The sequence below is a fragment of the Acomys russatus genome, chromosome 23, assembly GCF_903995435.1.
Source record: "Acomys russatus chromosome 23, mAcoRus1.1, whole genome shotgun sequence".
Lineage (NCBI taxonomy): Eukaryota > Metazoa > Chordata > Mammalia > Rodentia > Muridae > Acomys > Acomys russatus.
Genome location: NC_067159.1, coordinates 36,609,864 through 36,633,558, shown reverse-complemented (window position 1 = coordinate 36,633,558; position 23,695 = coordinate 36,609,864). Strand labels below are relative to the sequence as shown.

General features: G+C 38.5%; 1 protein-coding gene across 1 annotated transcript in view; it reads right to left on the bottom strand.

The window, feature by feature from the left end:
- Nucleotides 1-956: 956 nt before the first annotated feature.
- LOC127206424 (sodium/hydrogen exchanger 9B1-like) overlaps nt 957-23,695 on the bottom strand; it is a 39,601-nt gene continuing 16,862 nt past the window's right edge. Inside the window, exons 3-11 of the mRNA XM_051165716.1 lie at nt 21,356-21,526; nt 19,827-19,969; nt 18,548-18,675; nt 12,656-12,831; nt 8,994-9,100; nt 7,496-7,645; nt 5,414-5,522; nt 4,272-4,408; nt 957-1,350 (exon numbers count right to left, since the gene is read on the bottom strand). Coding sequence (XP_051021673.1) covers nt 1,135-1,350; nt 4,272-4,408; nt 5,414-5,522; nt 7,496-7,645; nt 8,994-9,100; nt 12,656-12,831; nt 18,548-18,675; nt 19,827-19,969; nt 21,356-21,526 — 1,337 coding nt within the window. The 3' untranslated portion in view covers nt 957-1,134. The remainder of the gene's footprint in view (nt 1,351-4,271; nt 4,409-5,413; nt 5,523-7,495; nt 7,646-8,993; nt 9,101-12,655; nt 12,832-18,547; nt 18,676-19,826; nt 19,970-21,355; nt 21,527-23,695) is intronic.

The following is a 23,695-nucleotide window of genomic DNA, read 5'->3' as shown; positions in this document are numbered from 1 at the left end:
ATCAGCTGGCGCTGCACAATGCTGGTAGCAAATTTTGGATTGGCATGGCTAAGCACTTCAGCCAATATGGAAGAAGACTGCGACTAATGAAAAGCAGATAGAGCTAGGCAGTGGTGGCGCACGCCTTTAATCACAGCACTTGGGAGGCAGAGGCATGAGGATCTCTGTGAGTTCAAGGCCAGCCTGGTCCACAGAGAGAGTTCCAGGACAGCCAAGGCTACACAGAGAAACCCTGTCTCGAAACAAACAAACAAACAAACAAACAAACAAACAAAACAAAATAAAAAACAAACCAAAAAAAAAAAAAAGAAGAAGAAGAAGAAGAAGAAGAAGAAAAGCAGATAGCACTGAGATAGTAACTGACAGGCCTTCATTTCTGTAGACTGCTTTTAATATCTACATTTTAAACTTGGGGTTGAAAATATTGCTTATTTCCATCTGTGATTTCATTTTGTTCTGCAAGGAAAGACTACTGACAATGTTTTATCTAAAACTGAAACTTAAATCTAATCATCCAACTCATAGGAAGTTCAAGCATTATGTTCCTGGTGAGCTTTCTTTTTTTTCTAATTTGTTTGTTTGATTGTTTGTAGGTCTTTCTATGCAGCCTTGCCTGGCCTGTGTAGACCAAGTTGGTCTCAAACTCACAGACAACTACCTCCCTCTGTCTCTTGAGTGATGGGAATAAAGGAATGTGCCACCATGCCCAGCCTGTTACTAGTTGTTTTAACTGAAGTGATGGGAGTTATGCTCCCATGTGAAATTTAGCCTCTCATCTTCCCAACTTCGGAATTCAAAGGATGCTTTTCTCTCTCTTGAAGTTTAGTTTTATTATGCTTACTTCATATTACAACATAAAATTCAGCCTCAAGGATAACCTTGCATTTTCCTAGGGTATTGGCTGACTTCCTTTATTCTTGAAATATGCAAATACTAAAAATTAAGACCACTGCATTTAATACTATTTTTATTAAATTTATTTTGGGCTGAAAATCAGAGGAAACCCTGTAGAGACACTTTGTGTTTGCTGAGTCTTGAGTTCTATGAACAGTCTCCAAACTTGTGCACTGGAACCTTCTTTTCTGTCAGGTGGGACATTAGACAAAGTGTCTAATTCATTAGATGGCAAACTTCTTAATGTTGATGATAATCTGACAGCTCCACTTTTAAAGGGGTTATCACCTCACTACGTTCAAGTATTTTGGGCCCCATTATGCCGATGAAGAGAGCTCCATTTGGAGCTGTGATGAGGATGGCTAGAAAGGCTACTGTCATCACATCCTTTGAATATCCTTCCAAGTGGGGTGCCATGACCCTTGCTGTTTCTAGAGCCAGAGGACCTAAGACAGCCTGCAGTGAGGGAGGACACAGAGCAAAAGAAAAATGTTACTCACAGTTAACAGATAGTAAAAGAAAATGGTTGTTGTAAAATCACACATGATGAAACAGAGTGACAACGTACTAGAAAGAAAAGACCAAGTGTGGAGTAACCTGTATCATTTAACCATTAATTGTATATTCTTCCTGGCAAATATATCTGGAAGAAAACCACTTGGGCAAGTCAGGTGTAGTGGTGCACACCTGTAATCCTAGCACTCAGGTGGCAGAGGCAGGCAGATCATTGTGAGTTCGAGGCCAGCCTGGTCTACAAAGTAAGTTTAGGACAGCGAAGGCTACCCAGAGAAATGCTGTCTCGAAAAACCAAACCAAACCAAACAAACAAACAAAAAACAAACACCCCCCCCCCTTAAAAAAGAAAAAATGAAAAAAAAAAAAACCCACCTGGGTAAATAAGAGGACAGAACATGGAAGAAAGGGGAGAGATGTTAAATTTAAAATATTTGTTTTAATGCATATGGAGGACACACGGCTCTACTTGAGTACAAATGTTGCCTGTGTTACACTTTTGTGGTAGCACACTTGCCTACTATGCACACGATCTTTAGTTAAAAAAAAAAAAAAAGATTTATATGTCTTTCCAGTTCTTAACATTTGTATAGAATAGAATACAATGTAGCTCGGATGCTAGGGAAAGAGGACAAAAAAAGCCAACAAGCTTAGGAAGTGGGCTCTTCTTCATTCACCCTGCTTTAGGGTATGATGAAAAATAAAACAAAACCACGAGTGTATCACCAGAAGTAGGGATGACAGACAGACAGAAAGACAGACAGACATTCTTTTTATAGATCTATTGTTCCCTACAAGAAAAACAGGTCATTACTATTTATGACTTGACAATGAGATAAAATAACTATAATATTGTTCGTGGATCAGCACTATAATGCCAGAAATTATGCTGAAAGCTTTACAGGGATTATTTCATTCAGCCCCTCAACCATTTGGTAGACATGGTCATAGATCCTTATACAAAATGAGGAAACCAATGAGCCGAGAGATGAAGAGGTAACTAGCTAAAGACCTAGGCAAGCAACGCAGTATTCACAACTAACAATCTGGTCTTAAAAGCTTGCAGTTCTAACCCTAACAGAAAATTCTGTTTCACAGAAAGGTATAAGCTTCTATTTTGTAGCACCAAAAAGGAGGGAAAAAAATCCCAGAAAAGCAAGGTCCTATGCTGCCATGTTAACAATTGAACACTATGTAGCAATATATTTTGATAGGAGGAAATTATTTTAGAATAAAGATAAAAACCACAAAGCCTTCATTAATTCAATCATTTATTTGTACAGGCATGCAGGGTATGTTTACCTCTGTCCCAGCTAGGTTTTTTTGTCAACTTGACACAAGTTGTATTTGGAAAGAAGAACCTCAGTTGAGAAAATGTTTCTGTCAGATTGCCTGTGGGCTTGATTAATGACTGATGTGGGAGGGCCCAGCCCACTCCTGGAGGGAGGCGCTACCCTTCGGCCCATGGTCTTCAGTGGTATAAGAAATCAAGCTGAACAAGTTATGGACAGCAAGCCAGTAAGCAAAGTTCTCCACGACTTGATTCTGTTCCTGGCTCCAGGTTCCTGCCTTGAGTTCCTACACTGACTTCTCTTGATGATGGACAGGGACATGGAAGTCTAAGATGAAATAAACCATTTGCTTTTGGTCTTGGTGTTTGGTCATGTGGCTATCAGCAGTAGGAACCTTCATTATGACAACTTTCTTTCTGTCAGGTATTGTGTCAAGCAGTAGGGAAAAAAATTAAAAAGGGAAAGAAACAAAATGCCCCAAAAGGACACTATCTCTATCCTTCCTGTACAATCATAGTTATAAATCATAAAAACAAATATCTAATTAAAAACAATATATATGTATTTGTGTGGAGTGAGTGGCAGGGTAAGGAAAGATACACTTAAAAAAACCAATGTGTCTCTAAAGGCACAACATTTACCCCTAAAGCATTCAGCAAAATAAAGTAGTCCCCATATTATGATGTGTACTGTACTTATTTTAAAGTTTTTCTTTTTTTCTTTCCCTTCCTTCCTTCCTTCCTTCTTTCTTTCAAGATAAGGTCTAACTATATAGCCCTGGCTATCCTTGAACTAGATACATAGACCAGGCTGTCTGTCCTTGTGCTCACAGAGATCTACCTCCCTCTACCTCTCAGGTGCTGGAAACAGATATGCTCCACCAAACCTTGGTCTATTTTATTCTTTAGAAAATTAGAAAAGGAAAATATTTTCATAAAATCTAAAGATTATTTGTCCTTTAAAAGTACTCTTCTAGCTGGGTGCAGTGGTGCATGCCTTTAATCCCAGCACTTGGGAGGCAGAGGCTGGAGGATCTCTGAGTTCAAGGCCAGCCTGGTCTATATAGTGAGTTCCAGGAGAGCCAAGGCTACACAGAGAAACCCTGTCTCTAACAAACAAACAAACAAACAAACAAACAAAAAGTACACTTCTAAATTTCAGAACAATTGCTTTAAAAACAAATCTTTTAAAGGTCACATTAAGTGTGTGTGTACATGTACACATGTGTGCCATGTGCCTGTCTGTGCACGTAGGCAGGACAGATGATGTCAGTCTTATACTTCTACCAATGTGCTGGAGGCTGGTGGGCCATGGCAGTCCTATCACCTCTGGCCCTGCCCTTCCTTCTCCACACCCGGAGCTGGGATTCCAGGCACTGAAGCCAAGTCTGTTTTTATGGAGGTGCTGTGAACACAAACTCATGTTCCATACTTGCATAGCAAGACTCTTTTGCCATCAGCATTCTCCCCAGCTCTGGGTTTTAAAAAGTAGTTATCAATCCAACATGGTAAATTTAGAACTTTTAAAACTTGTCAAAACTAAAATTATTCTAATGACGTAGTATGTTCCTACCTGGACTGTAGCTTTGGGCATCCACGATAAAGCAATAAATACTTTCTCCTTAAAACGAAATCCAGCGAAAGACATCAGTGAAAAGGTAGCTAAAATTCGAACACATAATGCCAAACCCAGGGTAGCAATACACATGCCTAGAATACATATAAACAGGTGTGAAAACAAAGCACTTCCCAGAGAAATGAACTTTAAAGTTCCTGAAAAGTTTATGAATATTATGATGCTGTGCTCCATTATATCTATTTTAAGTAAGAATAGTAATTATGAAAAGCATAAAATAGGGCCAGGCATGACGGTGAACGCCTTTAATCCCAGCAGTCAGGAGGCAGAGGCAGGTGGATCGCTGTGAGTATAGAGGCCAGCCTGGTGTACAAAGCAAGTCCAGGACAGCCAAGCCAAAGATGCACAGCAAAACCCTGTCTTGAAAAAACAAAAAATGAAAAACAAAACAAGTATAAAGTAAAAATGAGGTGCTGTTGTTGTGTGCGTACATGTGTAAGGGTGTGTAGGGGTGTGTAGGGTGTGCATGTGCACTCATGCAGGCCAGGGGTTTACGTTTGGTGTCTTGTGCAATGGCCTCTTTTTGAGACTCACTAATTGACTATAGTGGCAAGCCTCTGTCCCTGCCTTTCAGGGCTACTGAGACTAGATTTCACATAGGTGCTGGGGATGGATCAAGCACAGGATCAAAGCACTGCGCGACTAGCAGTTTACCAGCCAAGCCATCTCCCCAGCCTCCATGGAGTGTCTCTCTAAAGTATTAGCTTATGTTCTGGTGGGAGTACCATGACAAGAAAGACTGATGACATGGCATTCAGTTCATTTTAAATCATATATTTCGAATGGAATGTATTTAATTGTGAACTAATCTTTTTGGAAACATGTTTAAAGGAATGTAATCAGAAGCATCTAATGCTATCTAATGTTTCCTGTAATATATTTCTTTGGATCACTTGGGAGATAAGGTTGTCTTTGACTGAAAGCAAAGAAATACACAAGGTAAAAGAAAAGAGAATCAATACAATCAGTGTAAATTTTGAAAGTCTTTAAAGCCATTAACAACATGGTATAAACAAAAATAAAATATTCATAATTTTTAAAATCCTGTATTTTCTATCTTCTGTGTTCTACACTCTTACCAATAGTTTTTGACTCAAGAGAGTCAACAGCTACTTCTGTTCCAACTAAGCCAAAAAGAAGTGGCTGAAAAATATTCCATGTGCTTGCAATAATTTTTTGGATTCCAACCTATAAGAAAGGGAAATATATTTTAGTTATAGCATGTAAAGATAACTGCATTTTAGAATTTTACATTTTTTGGTTATTGTGCACATAAATTTAGCTGCATTTCAGAAATGTAAAGCTATTGTTACCATTTAATAAATTGATAACACTTTTTTTTAAAGTTTTTCAAGACAGGATTTCTCTGTGTAACAGCTCTGGCTGTCCTAGACTGGGTTTGTAGACCAGGCTAGCCTTGAACTCACAGAGATCCACCTGCCTCTGCCTCTGCCTCCCAAGCTCTGGGATTAAAGGCATGCACCACCATGCCCAATGATATTTCATTTTTCAGGAAATTTTAAAACTTAAATTTCTGAAAATTGAGTAATGTCTTTTATTCAAACAGAATCTAGCTAAGGAAACACACAAAGCTATAGAGTGTCATCTCATCGTTGTGTTCCAGAAAAGTGAAAGTCTTTGGAGTCCCAGTAATCTCAGAAGGAGTTCTAGGGACAGAAGCACAGCATGCGGCATGAGGAGCATACACAGCAACCACCAGGTCTAGGAGGAGCAGGAAGACCTGCCTAAGAACAGTTCTGGAACCTGGTCCATGAGAGTGAATTTAGACAGGTCATACACACACACATCAAGAAAATATCCTGCTTCCCAAGACTCATGGTGACTATTTTAAAGTTGTTCTTAGTAATGTTCCTATTCTGTTGAAAGGAGTATAAATACTGGAAATCTTTTTGAGTGATACTTTAGCAGTATCTGTCAACATAAAGGCTATTTTCAATCCAGAAAAATACATTGTTAGGAGTCCATATATACTTGTATATATGAAAAGGCTACATGAAGAAAGCTGTTCATGATAGTAAAATTTTATTTTTAAAATGGAATATATATTTATGTATATATACATATCTACAAATTATAGTATTGGTTAAAATGATTAATTAATGGCAATAAGCTGAATATTTAGGCCGCAGGGACTTTGCATTCATTCTATATGTTTTTAAAAAGATATTTATTTATTATGTACATGAGTACACTGTTTTCATGCACACCAGAAGAGGGCATCGGATCATAATACAGATAGTTGTGAGCCACCATGTGTGTGCTGGGAATTGAACTCAGGACCTCTGGAAGAGCAGCCAGTGCTCTTAATCACTGAGCCATCTCTCCAGCCCCATTCTGTACAATTTGATCTTTAAGATCTTTTTTTAAAAATATATTTTATTTAACTGTAATTTATGTGCATTGGTGTGAAGGTGTCAGATCTTGGAGTTATAAGAGACAGTTGTGAGCTGCCATGTGGTTGCTGGGAATTGAACTCAGGTCCTTTGGAAGAGCAGGCAGTGCCCTTAACCACTGAGCCATCTCTCCAGCCCCCGATCTTTAAGATCTTTATCTTTTCTCTTTTGTACCATTTTTATGTCATCAGTTAAAATAAATATGAGTTGGGTGGGTAAAGTTGACTGACACAAAGCTTGACAACCTCAATTTGAGTCTTTAGGACCCACCCGCTGGAAAAACAATTGATTCTATGAGTTGTTCTTTGACCTCCAAGCCCTTCCCTGTAAATAAATGTAATAATGATGATGATAATAATTAAGCATAAGCTATAAACAAGTTTATTCAAAGGCAAAACATAATGAGCACAGTAGAGATCCCTAGTTAACTCAAATACTAACTAATGTAATAGAATTAAAAAAAAAAAACAATGTAGCATTAGGGACACAGATATGGCAAATTCTAGGAACATGTTTTCATGGATGAATTGCAGAACTAAACATTCAAAGAATAAGATAATTAATCAGCGTGATATAACCAAATCACATAAAACTTGGGGGAACTCTAACATGAGAGCTCAATTTGTGAGTGCATCTAACTGGAGTTCACAGTGGTTTTCTGTAATACTTAATCCCTCACTCCATGCACTTCCTGGAAGAAGTGAACATCTTCCAACCAGATGGGGGTGACTTCCTAAAAACACTCACCTTCTCTTTAGTCCATTTTTTTGCTGCCATGAATGACATCACTAGTGTGACCAGTCCTCCAGATCCATGTAAGCCAATGTGCTGACAGCCTAAGACAGCAGAAATACATATACTCAGAACAAGGAAGGCTCGCCTCTGTGTAAGTCTCTCCTAGAAACACACATTTAGAAGTTGTTTTACATTAAACATACAAGATGTGGCATTATCTTTTTTTTTTTTTTTTTTTTTTTTTTTACCCTTTGCTACAATATTTGTAAAAGTAAAATAAAATAGTCTCCAAAATGCTGACTTTATTTTGCATCAGAACTTTTGGCAAATGCAGAACCAAGTAATACATATCACATATACGACTCTCACTCTTTACACAGTACTGACACCAACAGCAAAATGCTTACCAGACTCTACCTGAGCAGTGAGGAAAATGTTCCTTTAACAATGAGTTGTTAAAAATAAGTATCTGAAGATTTCTTTTTTTGGGGGGGGCAGGGGGTGTGCTCCGAGACAGAGTTTCTCTGTGTAGCCTTGGCTGTCCTGGATTCTCTTTGTAGACCAGGCTGACCTCATAATCCCCTAGTGCTTGAGATTACAGGTGTGTGCCACTGTACCTGGCTGAAGGTTTATTTCTTTAAAAGATTTGGTAACTTTGGTGCAAGTTACCAAATTATAAGCTGAGGCAGAACAACGTCAACTGTTGAGTTCAAACCAACCTCTACTACATAGATAAACTTTGTCTCAAAATTGCCACCAACACCAACAACAATCAGGTCTAAAACCCTTGTCAAAGGGAATGGAGTCAAATTTAAATCAGAAAATATGAAAAGATAAATGAGCACTTATCTCTGTCTCAAAGTTGTTCAAGAGAAAGTTTTGGGGGGGAAAAAGTCTTAAGAAAGTTTTCAGGCATAAATAGATGACTTAGTTGAAATGGGGGTGGGTGGAAGAAAGAGGGCAATCACATTCATTGTTCTCAGTATTTTCATTTTCCAGATTAGGACACAGTGACATTAATCAAGGCTACTTGGAAATAACCACCATTAGGCTCAGTTTAAGCAGACAGTAGGCACCAGAGGCAACTTTCGGAAAAGAGTCTTAAGCATGCAATTTTATGTTTGACCGTCTAAAGTTGTCTAAGAAAGTTCTATGCTACACCCATGCTTGCTGTGGACTGCCTGCCCTCTCAAAGCCCTTATGTTAGAAGCTGGATTCAGGGTGGTGGTGTGGGCCAGGGCAGGACCTCTAGAAATCAGGGAAGCATGCTGTTAAAGCAAGGGATTGAGTTCCACTCCCTTCCTTCTTCTGTTTTGCTCCAGCGCTTCTGCAATGGTACACTGCCGGGGTGTTGAGGCAAGTCAACAGCAGACTATAACCTCCAGAACTGTGAGCTAAATAAGCCTTCTGTTTTACCAGGTAGTTCATTATAGCGAAGCAAGGCTGATTAACACACTAAAGTTCTTAAAACCATATATTTATTTATTTATTTACTTATTTATTTATTTACCTGGTCTCCACTTGGAAAATACTGAACAAAAAGTCCCATTACAATTCCTACCAGCACACCAATAAGAACGTCCCGCAAGGATGAAAGGACATTGCTAAGTATACTACCTGTAAGGGCAGAAAATAAGGGAAACTCTTCACTGAGAAATACTTTCATGTACACTATACATTAGACACTGTTTTGGAAAAAAAAAACAGTTCTTCATATAAATGGGTCAGAAAATAAACAAATCATGTGCTCTTCTTACACTTAACCTATCGGACCAAGTAAGGGAGAAAGATGGGAGAGCAAGTGACAAGAGTACTGGCACAGGCTGGTTAGGCCATGCTGCCAATTCTGATATGTTGTGTGCATAATTAACTATGTAAATGCAGAAAGGACAACTTATCAGTAAAAACACATAAAACAATTGTATCCCAAGGTTAGTCCTAGACATGGACGAGTCAATCAGGTTTTCAATATGTTTTAATATAAATAATGTATATACACAATCATTGGGAATAAAAATAAATCAATAAAAACACTTGACTCCCAATTTAAAAAATTGTTTGATTTTACTCTGAGCATTGAATTAGCCAAACATATGTAAGTGTTAGAAATATTTTCCACTCAGAAGACTAGAGTGATATGGGCAAGATGCTGGAATGGGAATACTGAGCCTGGGCCCCAGCAGACAGAACTGAACAATAACAGATAGCCTAAAAGACTGCAAGGCACCCCATAAGCCAACTGAGAAGATGTGGCCATCCAGATGTCAGGATCAACAGCATAGACAGGTAGAGCAGCTAGTGCCCTGTGCCCTGCAGCCCATTCCCAAGCTGGCACAGCTGGGGAATGTCTCCCACCTGCTACTCCTCTGTTGAGAGGAAAAGAGAAGAAAGGGACAGTCCTGGAGGTTGCCTAAAGCCCTGGTTTTTGTCTCACCTTCTCCTAACTGGCACACAAGCTGCTGGATACAAGTGCTGTCAGGAACAAAGGAGAGGTCACAAATATGCTCCTGAACCCGAGAGTTTTGAAACTGTGCCAAGTGAAAAGAGGGAAAACACCAGCAGTTTGAAAATTCGTAGACAATGGAGGCTGAAGAGAAGGAAGAGCCTCTAAACTTATTCTATGAGGCCAGCACTAGCTTGATGCCAAAGCCGAACTTTCTGTAAGAAAACTGCAAGCCAATACTTCTGATAAATATGCAAGAATCCTCAATACCAGTTGACTGAATTCAACAGCACATTAATTGGATTATACACCATGATCAACTTGAATTAATCTTGGAATGCAAAAGGGATGCAGATGGGTTTTTAGAAGATTTTGTTTATTTTATGAGCATCTTGCCTGCATGTAAGTATATGGACCATGTGCATGCCTGATGATGCCACAAGGAGGCATGAGATGGTCTGGAGCTAGAGTCAGAGCTGTCCCTAAGCCTCCATGTAGGTGTTGGAAACCAAATCCAGGTACTCTGGAAGGCAGCAAGTACTCTTAACTATTAAACCATCTCCCCAGTCTCCCAAAGTGTTTTTTTTTTTTTTTTTTTAAATCTGGGGTCAAGATACAAAACTCTTTCATGTGACACATTAAAAGAAGGGACAGAAATTACAAGATTACCTTGCTTGGTGCAGCATTCGAGGCAAATAACCTTTCCTGGTGAAGCTACTTGATTCAGAAGAGAAGCAATGTATCTCCTGATAAAGGCCACACAACTAACTTCATATGGACTGGGAAATGAAAAGTTTCCTTCTAAAGGTCAGTAATAAGGCAATGATGCCATTTCCCCCAATTCTATTCCCAAAGGACTAGCAATTCTAGCCAGAGAAAGAGATATAAAAGGCATTCAAATTGGAAAGGAAAAAAAAAATCTCTCTTTATAAGTGGATTGACCTTATATACAGAAAACCTTAAAATCTGGGGCCAAAGAGATACCTCAGTGGGTAAAGTGGTTGCCTTGCAAGCCAGATGATCTGAGTTTGGATCCCAGAACCCACATTAAAAAAAACCTGAAGTTGGCTGTGTGTGGTGGTGCATACCTTTAACGTCAGCATTTGGGAGGCAGAGGCAGGCCGACCTCTGTGAGTTCCAGGCCAGGCTGGTCTACAAAGCAAGTCCAGCTCAGCCAGGCCTCTGTTACACGGAGAAACACTGTCTTGAAAATACAAAAACCAAACCAAACCAAAACTAGATGCTGCAATATAAGCATTTGCAGTGCCAATGAGCAGTGAAGGGAGACGGAGGCATAGATGGCATTTTCAAAAGCTCGCAGCGCTCTAGCTTGGTGTACAAAGCAGTGTACAATGAGAGATTTTGTCTCAAACCGAGGTTGAAGGCCAGGACTGACACCTGAAGTAGTTCTCTGACTCCACATGCACACCTTGGCATGCTTTTCACCTGCATCTACTCCTCACACACACACAATGAGACAGACACAGAGGACCCTGACATTTATCCTCCAAACATAAACCTGTCATAAACGAACCTGCGAAGTTCTTTGCTATGAAATCAGCACTAAGCTATCAGTTGTTTCATATACTAGCAGTGAAAAGACAATTAAGGAACTTATTTTGAATAACAAAAAGAAATACAGAGTAAACGTAACTAAGGTGAAAGGTTTGGACTGATAATTTAAAACATGGCTGGGATATGTGTGTGTGTGTGTGTGTGTGTGTGTGTGTGTGTGTGTGTGTGTGTGTGTGTAAAATACATTTGTTCATGATTAAAAGACTCAATATAGTTGTGATGCCCATATTAGCTGAAGAAACCTCCTGACTCTGTGTGATTCCTGTTAAAAATTCTAATGGACACTTTATCAGATATTCTGTTCTTATACTTTTCTAATGATTACATGAGAACATTTTTCAGATGCCTGTTAGTGATTTGCAAATCTTCTTTCAAGTCTAATTCCTATTGTTTCAGCATCAGTCATCTGTAGACAACCTAAAGTTCTCTCCATTCTGGAGAGCAAGAAGTCAAGTATCAAGGCTTTGGTATCTGGTAAAGGTCTTTTCCTCATAAGTCACCTTCTCTGTGGTCTCATGTGGTGGAAAGAGCTCTAGTTACACCTTTTCTAAGAGCCCTAATAGGCCAAAGCTCAGACGTAACTTTAATATGTGGTTTTCTAGACTGTTTCAAAATTATTGTTAATAATGTTGTTTATTATATATGTGTGCATATGTGGCTTTTTATTGGACTAAAAAGGAGAATTGTAGAGGACTATCTTGTGTGGATGTAACAGCTGTCAATAAAAATCTGATTGGCCAATCAGCTGGGCAGAAGGACAGGAAGTGGAAGGTGGGACTTCCTAGTAGGGAAATAAGGAACTCTGGGAAAGGAAAAGAAAAAAGGCTTTTCAAGAGGAGACATCTGGAGGATATCTGGCCACATGGCTGGGTGAGGCAAGGTGGACAGATTAACTTAGGTGAGATAGTTAAGAGTCTGCCCAGCTAAAGCTAAGTTTTGACAAAGTTAAAAAAAAAATACTGTTTGGGGGCTTTTGGAGAAATCATTTCATTTTTTTTAATATTTAGAAGATCCACTGAAGCACCTTACCTCGTCAAGATGAGCTTTCTACGAAGAATAAAGACATATTAAGGTTTGGGTTAATAAATATAAAGGGGATGCCAGAAACCCAGCTTAAAGAACTACAGAAAAAGGTGGTTAATTTTCTTATTTACCAGATGAAAAGACTATGCTCAGAAATGTGTTGAATCCAGTGATGGCCACAATATCGTCCAAACTGCTGGCAGCCACTAGCAGGGTTGGAATGCCTTTTTCAACGCCATATCCGTTTTCTTGCAGCAGCAGCATGGAGGGGACGACAACTGCAGGAGAGACGGCGCCTAGGACAAAACTGAGAGGCAGACTGTGAGAGCCCATGCAGCCGTTTAAGCAACTAGTGTTCCGCTATCAGCTTCACGTGATAGCGTCATGCTTTTGAGCGAAAGCTACTTAATGGTGATAAAGCGCTGTGCATGTTTAGTGCTGGGTAACACTTCACAGAGACTTATCTTAAGAATTCCACTGGCTGGCCTTGAACTTACCACGTAGGTGAACATGAGAGGATGACCTTCTTCAACTCCCAGTCTTCCTTCTTGCCTTTACCTCCAGAGTGCTGGGATTACAGACATGCATCCTCACACCCAGCTAACTTTCTCTGTCTTGCAGCATCAGGACCCACTGATGGCAAATACACCAGTCTTCTTATTCTTAGCTGGCATAAAAATCTAGGTATTTTTCTCTAGTATTTAGGAAAGGTTTCAATACTTGGCATGCAGAATACAATGCCTAAAAGGCGGTTGTAACAACTGTGTAGCTTTTTTTTTTTTCTTCTTCACAGGGAAATGTAGATATTGTCCAGGGAATGGTGGCTGATTTTTATGCTTTAAACTAAGTGCTTTCTTTGCATTTTGATTCTCCTTCCCCGAAAAATGCATAATTGGGAAAGTAAACATGACAAGCATGTATTCTGCCTCACTCCACTTATTAATGTATACTGGTTGCTACGTAATTTTCAGCTTGCTTCATTGTTAACATAATTTTTCCTTCCTTCCAAAAAATAAATGTGAGCCTCCAAATGAAAAAAGAAAGAAAGAAAGAAATTGTACTGAAGCCGGGCAGTGGTGGTGCACACCTTTAATTCTAGTATTTGGGAGGCAGAGGCAGGTGGATCTGTGTAAGTTTGAGGCCAGCTGGTCTATGAAGAGATTCCAGGACAGGCAGGAGTACACACAGGAAAACCCTGTCTTGAAAAACTAAAAAGGAAAGAAAGAAAAAGAAAAGGAAGGAAGGAAGGAATTGGACCGAGCACAAATTGTAGGCCTCTCCTCTATCCCTACATCATTTAAAATGAAGATATCAATACAATAAGAAAATTCGTAACACAGCTAGTAAACAACAGGAGAATCCTCAGTGGACAAGAAGCCGAGTGTGCTCCAAGTATAAGAGACAGAGGAGGAACTCAGAGGGGAAACACAAGCCCACTCTGTCTACCATTGTTGTGAAAGATATGTTACATGTTTAAAGGCACTGTAACCACACATGGTAGATGCTCTAAACAATTACATAGTGGCTGCATTATTCCATAATCCCACCAGCAGAACACAACAAATCCAGTTTCTTCACATCCTTGCCAATATAATACATATATATATATATATATATATATATATATATATATATATATATATATATATCAGTTAGCCTAATGTATGCACAGATATATTTTTAACTTATGTTTTCTAATACTTCCAGATATTTGTTGGGCATTTGTATATTTTATGTGGAGAAATGCCGTTTACACACACACACACACACACACACACACACACACACACACACACCTAGTGAGAAAGAGTCTTACTGTGTATCCCAGGCTGGCCTTGAACACAAAACAACCCTTTCATGCAGCTTTCTAAGTGCTGGAATTATAGGCATGAGGCCCCATGCCTAGCTAGCTAGGCTAAGTTAGCTAGTAAAAGGTTGGGTTGTAGAATTCTTTATATACTGAGGATACTAAGTTCTTAGCAGGCATATACTTTTCACATATGCATACCTTATTTTGGATGCTGTTCCATTTCCTGAGCAAAAGTTTTTAAGTGTGATGTAGTCCCATTGGTCCATATTTGCTTTGGTTGCAGGAAATTCAATTTCATACTCTAGAAATCATTACCAAATTCTCACCTGGGAAGGGAGCCATGCAGAAGGGCAAATGGGGTGTGGTTGTTAAATGCATCAGATTTTACTAATCCAATTCATATCTTTTGTTTATTTGTTTGTTTGTTTTCAAGACAAAGTTTCTCTGTGTAGCCATGGCTGTTCTGGATTCACTTTGTAGACCAGGCTGGCCTGGCCTCTGCCTGAGTGCTGGGATTAAACGCGTGTGTCATCACTTAGTTTGTATTTGCTTGGGATATTGTAACCTCTGTAGGGATGTCTAGAGTTCTCACAAAGGCAATCTGCTCCATATTATGTTAGAAGGCTCATGTATCTTTAGGTGAAGAAAAGTTTGATGTACTCTTTTTTTTGTTGTTTTGTTTTTGTTTGTTTGTTTTTTGAGATAGGGTCTCTGTAGCCCTGACTGTCCTGGAATTTGCTATGGAGACCAGGCTGATCTTGAACTCACAGAGATCCCTATCGCTACCTCCAGAGGACTGAAATTAAAGGCATGTACCACTCAATTTGCTTGTAGCATTCTATTCTATCAGAAAATTTAAAGTTCTACTGGGTAATTAACTGTAAAAAAGTTTGAGACTTACCCAAATCTTATATGCCTTCCTTCACGTATCACTTTCTATATAGAGTTCTTTAACACATAACATATAGAAGAATCCAAATCTCAGCTGGGCGTGGTGGCTCACACCTGTAATCCCAACACTTGGGGAGGCAGAGGCTGGTGGATTGCTGTGAGTTTGAGGCCAGCCTGGTCTATAAAGTGAGTGCAGGACAGCCAATGCTACACAGAGAAACCCTATCTTTTTTTAAATTAATTAATTAATTAATTATTTTGGAGAAACCTTGTCTTGAAAAATAAACAACAAAAAGCAAAGCAAACCAAAACCAAAAACATGAGTGGGGAGAGTAGGAAGCCCCAGGTCAGCAAAGACCAAAGGTAGGCAAAGGAGGAAGAGATTTGCTTGTGGTGCATGGGGCCAGGTGCTGCACAGTGTTCTTGAGCGGGTCTAACCATTTCTAGTCATCGTGCTGTACAACTCTACAGACAATTTACCTGCCTATTTAAAACAAGCAAATGTTCTGTTTTGTAAACTTTATAAAAGGAATCTGAGCTGGGCAGTGGTGGCACACTTGAATCCCAGCACTAGGGAGGCAGAGGCAGGTGGATCTCTGAGTTCAAGGTCAGCCTGGTCTATGCTCTAGGACAGCCAGGGCTACACAGAGAAGCTCTATCTCAAAAACAAACAAACAAACAAACAACTCACTCCCAAATATGAATGTTTTCTACTTTAAAAATTTTACATTTTATGTTTAAGCTTTTACTTCATTTGCCATGTAATAAAAAATATATGTCAAAATGTAGTTTTCCTTGAATAATATTCCAATTACCCTAATATACTTTCTGACTGAAACATCCCTATCCTGACTTGAAATATCACCTTATCATAAGTCTCTCTCTCTCTCTCTCTCTCTCTCTCTCTCTCTCTCTCTCTCTCTCTCTCTCTCTCACACACACACACACACACACACACAGCTGAGCATGTAAATCCCATATTCAGACTACAATTACACTCACCACAAGTCAAAGTGATTCATTTTACTATCCTATGACTATATTTTAATCTGTAGAACTGAAATAATGAGAATGAAATCACCGTGAGAATTATAAAAATGAGTTAACATGTAAGAAGCTCACATAAAAACCAGCAAATTCTTCAAAACTGTTCATTGTTGCAGTAAGTAGGGGAAGTAAAACGAAACACTAACAATTTCAGATGGACATTTTTGGTCTTTGAGAACTGGATACACCCCTCTCAGGAGACAGGATCCTCTTCTGATGTGACAGGGTCACTTAGAAAAGCTCCCATGCACCTCCTTTGCTTAAAATAATTAGACTTAAGCTATGTATTTGAAAGTTAATAGCTTACAGATAGAATTTGAAATCATTAGAAGGTAAAGAAGAATGAGAAAAAAAAGATCTAATATTGGTCCTATATTATTCCCATATTAAAGGCTAGAAGAAAGAAAAGGATAACAGAAAATAGAAGAAAGGTTTGCCAAGTTACAGACTTTTATGGACTGAACTGTGACCCTACCCTTACAAACATACATGTGAAACTAACCAGCAACAAGGCTTGATTCAGAAAGAGAGCATTTGAAGAACCAACTAAAGTTAAATGCAGCCATAAGGGTGGACCCAAATCAAAGAGGACCAGTGTCTTAAGGCTAGAAAGAGACCACAAGGATGCTTATAATGAGAGAACAGGCCATGCAAAGATACAGGATGAAGGTGGCAATCTGCAAGACAGGCACAGAGTCCTCAAGAGAAATCAAACCTGCCAACATCTTCATCTTGGCCTTCCAACTTTAAGAACTTTAAGGAAAAAATTTCTGCTGTTTTAGCCACTCATTATTTAGCTAGTCACATATGATAAGGAAAGATTCACAATGTATATACTAGATGAAAGAATTTGGTCTAGAACATAAACATAGGGCCTGGAGAGATGGTTCACTGGTGAACAGCTCTGGCTGCTCCTCAGGAGGATTTGAGTTTGAATTTCAGAACCTACATGGTGGCTCACGATCATATGTAACCCCAGCTGCAGGAGATCCAACACCTCTTCTCACTTCTCTGGATATGGCATGCATACAGTGCACAGATACACATGCAGGCAGAACATACACACACATAAAGTAAAAACAATATAAACACAAGTTAAAATTCAGTAAGAAGTCAAGGAACTTCATTTTTTAAATTGGCAAGAGATTTGAACTGACATTTTACCACAGAAGCTGTCTGAGTAGTTCCAGTACATAAAATAATGCTCAGTGCCACTGTTATCAGAAAAACAAAGCTAAGTTCAGAACACAGTACCATGCATAGTCTTAAGACAATGCTGTGAGTAAGCAAATTGTGTCAATGCAGAGGACCCAATACCCTGCTAACTTGAAACTTGAAAGTGTAATCAAAAGGCATTTCACGTGGATATGTTTTAATTTTATAAATAATAAAAACAGGCCTGGAGTTCAGCTTAGTAATAGAATACTGCCTCATATACTTGAGGCAGTGAGTTGATTTCTAGCACAGATGTATGTATGTATGTATGTATGTATGTATGTATGTATTCATGTATGTATTCTATTATTTTACAAGAAAAGTTTGAAATCCACTATATTTGGCAATGAGTATGCAATATGTGAGCTTTTTACAAGTTTGACTGGAATGAATAAGTGGATTCAAGAGTTAATGAACTGAAAACAGACAGTGATTCCAGTCTTGAGGAATTTTGACATGAGGGAATGGAAAACTGAGAAGATCAATGTGTCTCTGCACCGAGAGAAAAGGTTGTTTTGTGTTTTTATTGCTCTGAAAATAGAAGCATTTTATTTACATGCCCATGAATAAATTCTCTCATACATACATACATACATACATACATACATACATACATACATGTGTTATATATGCATGTATGTATGTACATATGAAAATGAGGTCACTTGACACACTCAAACACACAGACATACAACAGGAGAGGGGATAAGATGACAGACTGTTTGGCGAGGAACTACGAGCATTTGAGAAACTGACAGCAGATCTTTTTCAGAGAGAGCGCTTTGCTATGTTCCTCTGACTGGCCCTGAACTAAGTATGACACTGCCTCGGCTTCCCTAGCATGGGATTACAGGAGAGCACAGCCATGCCCAGCTGTACTTGGTAGAGGCAGAACATGACTCTACCTTTGACCAATTGATTTTCAAGGATTCTTGTTCACCCCTGGTAAATGATTTTAAGGGAAGAACTTGACTCTACCATATTCAGAGTACCCAAAGCCTTAACCAAATACTCTTAACTGTGTAACTCCATGTTATGAGGCAAGGGAGAAAAGCATTACCCTAACAGGAAGCCCCACTGCCAAGGAAAGTTCATAATGAAGTGGGAGAAAAAAGCAGCTGAGCAGGCCTCAAAGAGGCATGGGCCGAAGGACAATCTCAAGCACACGCCCTTCAGATGCTTCAGAGCCTGAAACAGAAAAGGGACATTTAGACAAGTTACACAAAGAGGCTAATGTGACAATTATTTCGGCAAACATTGTAACAGCATTTCTTTGAGGGATAGCAATTCCCACTTGATAAAATGTTCTTGTAACGACTTGCAAAGATTTACTTCTCCATGACTGTTTCTATATTTTTTAGTTTCCCATTGCACACCACAGTGATAGCTCATTGGATTTTCCCCACCACTTAATTAATGGTGAACTATTTAATTTAATAATAAAAATCACTAAAATATCAACTTCTTTAAAAAAATTTAAATATATTTCAAAAGGAATAACTTTTCTACTTTCTTTTTTAAATTCTTTCATTCTTGGTATCCTTTTTTAAAAAGATTTTTTTAAAAAATGTACATGAGTGCTCTATCTGCATGCACACCTGCAGGCCAGAAGAGAGCATGAGATCACATTATAGATGCTTGTGAACCACCATGTAGCTGTCGGGAATTGAACTCAGGACCTCTGGAAGAGCAGACGTACTCTTAACTGCTGAGCCATCTCTCTAGCCCCACTTTTCTATTTTCTTAATGGTTCAATGATACCACCAGTAATAACTATTTACCCGTATGGTATAATTTCATTAAATATATATACTTCTCACACGTATGTCTGTAGGTATTATATACGTAATAAGTCACCTTTCGATAATTCAAACAGATTTCTAATCTCCAAATTATAGTATTTTAAATGAACTTTTCCCATAATATAAAGTTAATTAGGAACATATTTCTAGACAGTAATAAAACAAATTGTCGAATTTTTTGATGTCTCTTTTAAAACACAGTGACAAGAAAGTTACTTTATCCTTGTTAACTAGAAATAAATAGTGGCCATGGAAAGCCTCTCAGTTAAGAGTGGACTTGTCTAAGCTCAGCTATTTCTATGCACGTCATTAAAGAGGATCACTAATAGAGATCTTATATCACAGTGATTTCTCTTCATATGAATAATGATGGCAGCAAAGAGAAACTATGAAGCCCACATTTTGATCAAGTCTCTGATCTTTACCTTAGCTTTACATGCAGACTCAGAACAGCTACAACAAAAATCTTGCTTCTCTTTATTTCTGCTATTTTCTAATATATAAAAGACTTTTACTTGAAATTGATTGGAAACTTACCTTTGGGTCCAGTCCAAGCCCAGCTCGTATTAGGATAATAGTAAGGGCAGTGTTTCTTAAAGCTGAAGACCATGAGGTAGGAATATGAACAAATTTATAAAAAATCGGAACATTCCTGATGATGAAACCAGCCAGTAACATCCCTAAGGTAGGAGGGAAGGGAAGAAGAAGAAGAAGAAGAAGAAGAAGAAGAAGAAGAAGAAGAAAGAAGAAGAAGAGAAGAAGAAGAAGAAGAAGAAGAAGAAGAAGAAGAAGAAGAAGAAGAAGAAGAAGAAGAAGAAGAAGAAGAAGAAGAAGAAGAAGAAGAAGAAGAAGAAAGTAGAGAACAAAGTATATCCAATTAAGCTTAATTTTTCCAAGAGAGAAATGGGGTAGATTGCATAAAGCAAAGGATGGGCATGGGTGGAAATGCAGAGCACAAACATGTGCAAGTGTGGTACAGTAAACAATTCAGCAATGCTGGGACACAGACAGCAAGGATGAGAGTGAGGAGACCAAGGAGCAGACCCCCCATCGTGGAAAGCTTCTCCTGTCTGGAAGAATTGGGGCTACGGGAAGGTTTTATAGAGGTACTGATACAAGAGCCTTGCAGTTTTATGTGTTGGCCTTGGTGAGGTAGACAGTGATAAAACGGGCCATGGTAAGAAGGTGATGTCTTTGGTCCTGGAGAAATTGGAAACAGAAGTTGTGGGAAAGAGGGTAAAGAGCCAGTGACTATTTAGAGAGAGTTGGATGCAAGGGTATCTATCACGGACATGTTAAAAGATACTGAGATAATCTCTACAGACAGTACTTTGCCTATGTAGATATATGGGTTACTTAGACTGTTTGAGACATCAGAAACAATTCTCCCACTAGACTTCTTGTCCACATAGAGTCACAGAACAATAGGATGATGAAACGATGGGTAACACAGGAGTGGCAGACAGGTGTGCACAACCCAGATGCCCATGCGGCTCCTTACATAATATGTGCAATGTTTTAATTACATGACATGCACAAAACTTCATCCTTTTCTAAATTTCCTTTCTTCTAGAATGCATTTTAAACTAACTTTAAAATGTATTAAATAGTAAAGCAGAACAATAATACATTGAGGATTTTTCAAATTATTTTTAAAAATAGACTGTAAAAATTCTGTGTGTAGAAAATAAATCTATATAGAAAAGCTGTATATACTTTCACGTGTGTAATCTTGACAGCTTTTAGTAATTTAGGTTAAGGTTTTATAAACAACAGTGTAATTCATAAGTTTGCAATCAAATTTTGTAATTAATATATTTATTTGGCTAAAAAAGTAAGTCATTCATTTCTGATAGTCTGCTTAATGGCTTGATGCCTTTGCTCACTAGATGGATATTTTTAATAAACTCAAATGAGCTTTAAAAAGCTGTATATACACATACAGCAAATGCATATAATCTGAAGTTAGATATACCTTATTAAAGAAAATAATATATCTAGTCCCAATAGAAAATGTTCAAAATTTACAAATAGTCAACACAAAATGCAGCTGATTATATACTTACCAAGAAGAGGCGGAAGGGGAGGCACTACAGGTATTCTAATGCCTTCTAAAATTTTCCCCCCGAGAAAGGCACTGCAAAAAATAACTACAAGTCCAAACAAATTTCCACCAGGGAGAACTTCTTGGCCTGTAAGGGCCCAGAGTAGAAGCCATAATACCATGAACATAACTCCTGAAATAGAAAACAATTTACATCTATATAGATATAAATACATGTGACCAAAAATGAATACTATTTGTTATATTAACATATAGATTTATATAGCTATGCACATTGTAGATTAATACTGTATTCTGGTATAGCTGAAGAACAGTTGTTAAGATATATTTCAGAGACCCTATCAGTTTTTAGGACAAGTGAAACAATTTTTTGAAAGCATTTTAAGGGTGCCAGGTAAAAGCGCTTGCCATAAAATCTGATATCAGTCTCTGGAAGCCATGTAAATGTTGAAGGAGACAACTAGAACCTGCTCCATGAGACTGTCCCTTGAACTCAACATATATGCCATGGCACGTGTGTCCTTTCATTATACATGCATGCACCCACAGAGAGACACTAAAATAAAAAATGTCAAACTCTATGTGAATTTTTCTTTGTAGTACTGGGAATTCCACCCATGGCCACACACCCTCAACTCAGTAAGGCACTAAAGGGTTCATGTATAGCTTAGTATTTTTCTTTTCCTTTCTTGTCTTAAGGTAGGGCCTGGCATTGTCACCTAGGCTGGTTTCTAAGTGGCCTCTTGCCTCGGCCCCTAACATCTGACACTACGTCCCACACCATAAAACCACATCAGGAAGAGATGTTATGACAACATGATGCTATTTTCTTAAGTTCTAAAGCAGCTTTTCCAGGAGAAACATGGTTTAAGCCTGACTTATATTCCCAACATAATTCATGGTCACAATGACAGAGTAAATGTTTAAACATGAGCAAATCAAGTCTTCGTACTGAAAAAAAAAAAAAAAAAAAAAAAAAAAACTCATGTAATTGTTGTTTGGTTTGTTTTTCTGAGACAAGGTTTCTCGTGTAGGTCTGGCTGTCCTGGAACTTGCTCTGCAGATCATGTTGGCCACAAACTCACAGAGATCTGCCTGCCTCTGCCTCCTGAGTGCTGGGATGTATACCACCACTGCCTGGCTATATTTTTATAAGTATCAGAAAGGGCAAAGCCTGGGGGAAAATGAACGTGGACACTGTGGGAATAATTATAAGGAACCTTATGAGCAGGAAGTACTGGTGGGCAGGCCTAGTGAGATGGTTCAGCAGGTAAGAGTGTGAGCCATGCAACAATGACTACCTGAGCATCATCTCCAGAACCCAAGTAAAAATGCTGCACGCTGTGTGCTTCACACTGAATCTCAGCAGTAGGACTGACTGCCATGGGGAGTCGGGAGTTGGATGTAGAATTATTATTAATATTATTGATTCATATTATTAATAATGAGGCAGTTTCTCCTTAACCAGGTGTTTACCCACTTGCAGAGACACTGCAGTACAGAACAAAATAAGAGAAAACTGACTTCTTTCAAATCGCTCCCTCATCTGAACAGAATGCTCCCTCCAAATCATCAAGTGTCTAGCTACTAAGTTATGCACCAGGTACATAGGAAACCCATGAGAGGACAAACAAAACAACAGTGACAGCAGACACTGATAAAAGACAGGAGCTGCTAGAAGCCCTGGGATAGAAGGATCTCACAGTTCAAGAAGAGGCAAACTGAGAAAAGAGGTCTTAGGAATTCCTGGCTTTTGCCATGTTCCTAGTATATTTCTTCTAGCAAGGCTATAAGAAAATATATAGACCCATATATTTTTCAATATTTTCGTCATACTTCACAAAATTCTATTAATTTCATATTTACTGAATAAATAAGTAGATCTTTTAAATTTAATCTATTTATTATTTTGTCCAACATCATGTGTAGAATATTCAAAATAAATGAGCAAGGTCTGATTAAGTAAAAAGCTGAAGAGAAAGGGGGGCTAAATATGAACAGAATAAAGTTAGGTCCTCATGGCAGATAGGACACACAGCTAAAACAAAATTCAACAGCACAGTGAGCATACAAAAATAAGTAGCCTTCCTATATGCCAATAGAAAACATGTTAAAAATAAATCAGGAAAAATACTGCTATTCATAACTGTCTCAAAAACAATCTTGGAATAAATCTTACCAAAGAAGAAGTCAAACAGCTCAATCAAAAAATGGGTTACTGAAATGAGTTAAAAGCTCTCAAACATTCCCCAACTATCAGAGAAAGACAAATAAAAACTACACTGAGATTCCATCTCATCCCAGTCAGAGTGACAGCCACTAAGGAGACAAGTAACAACAA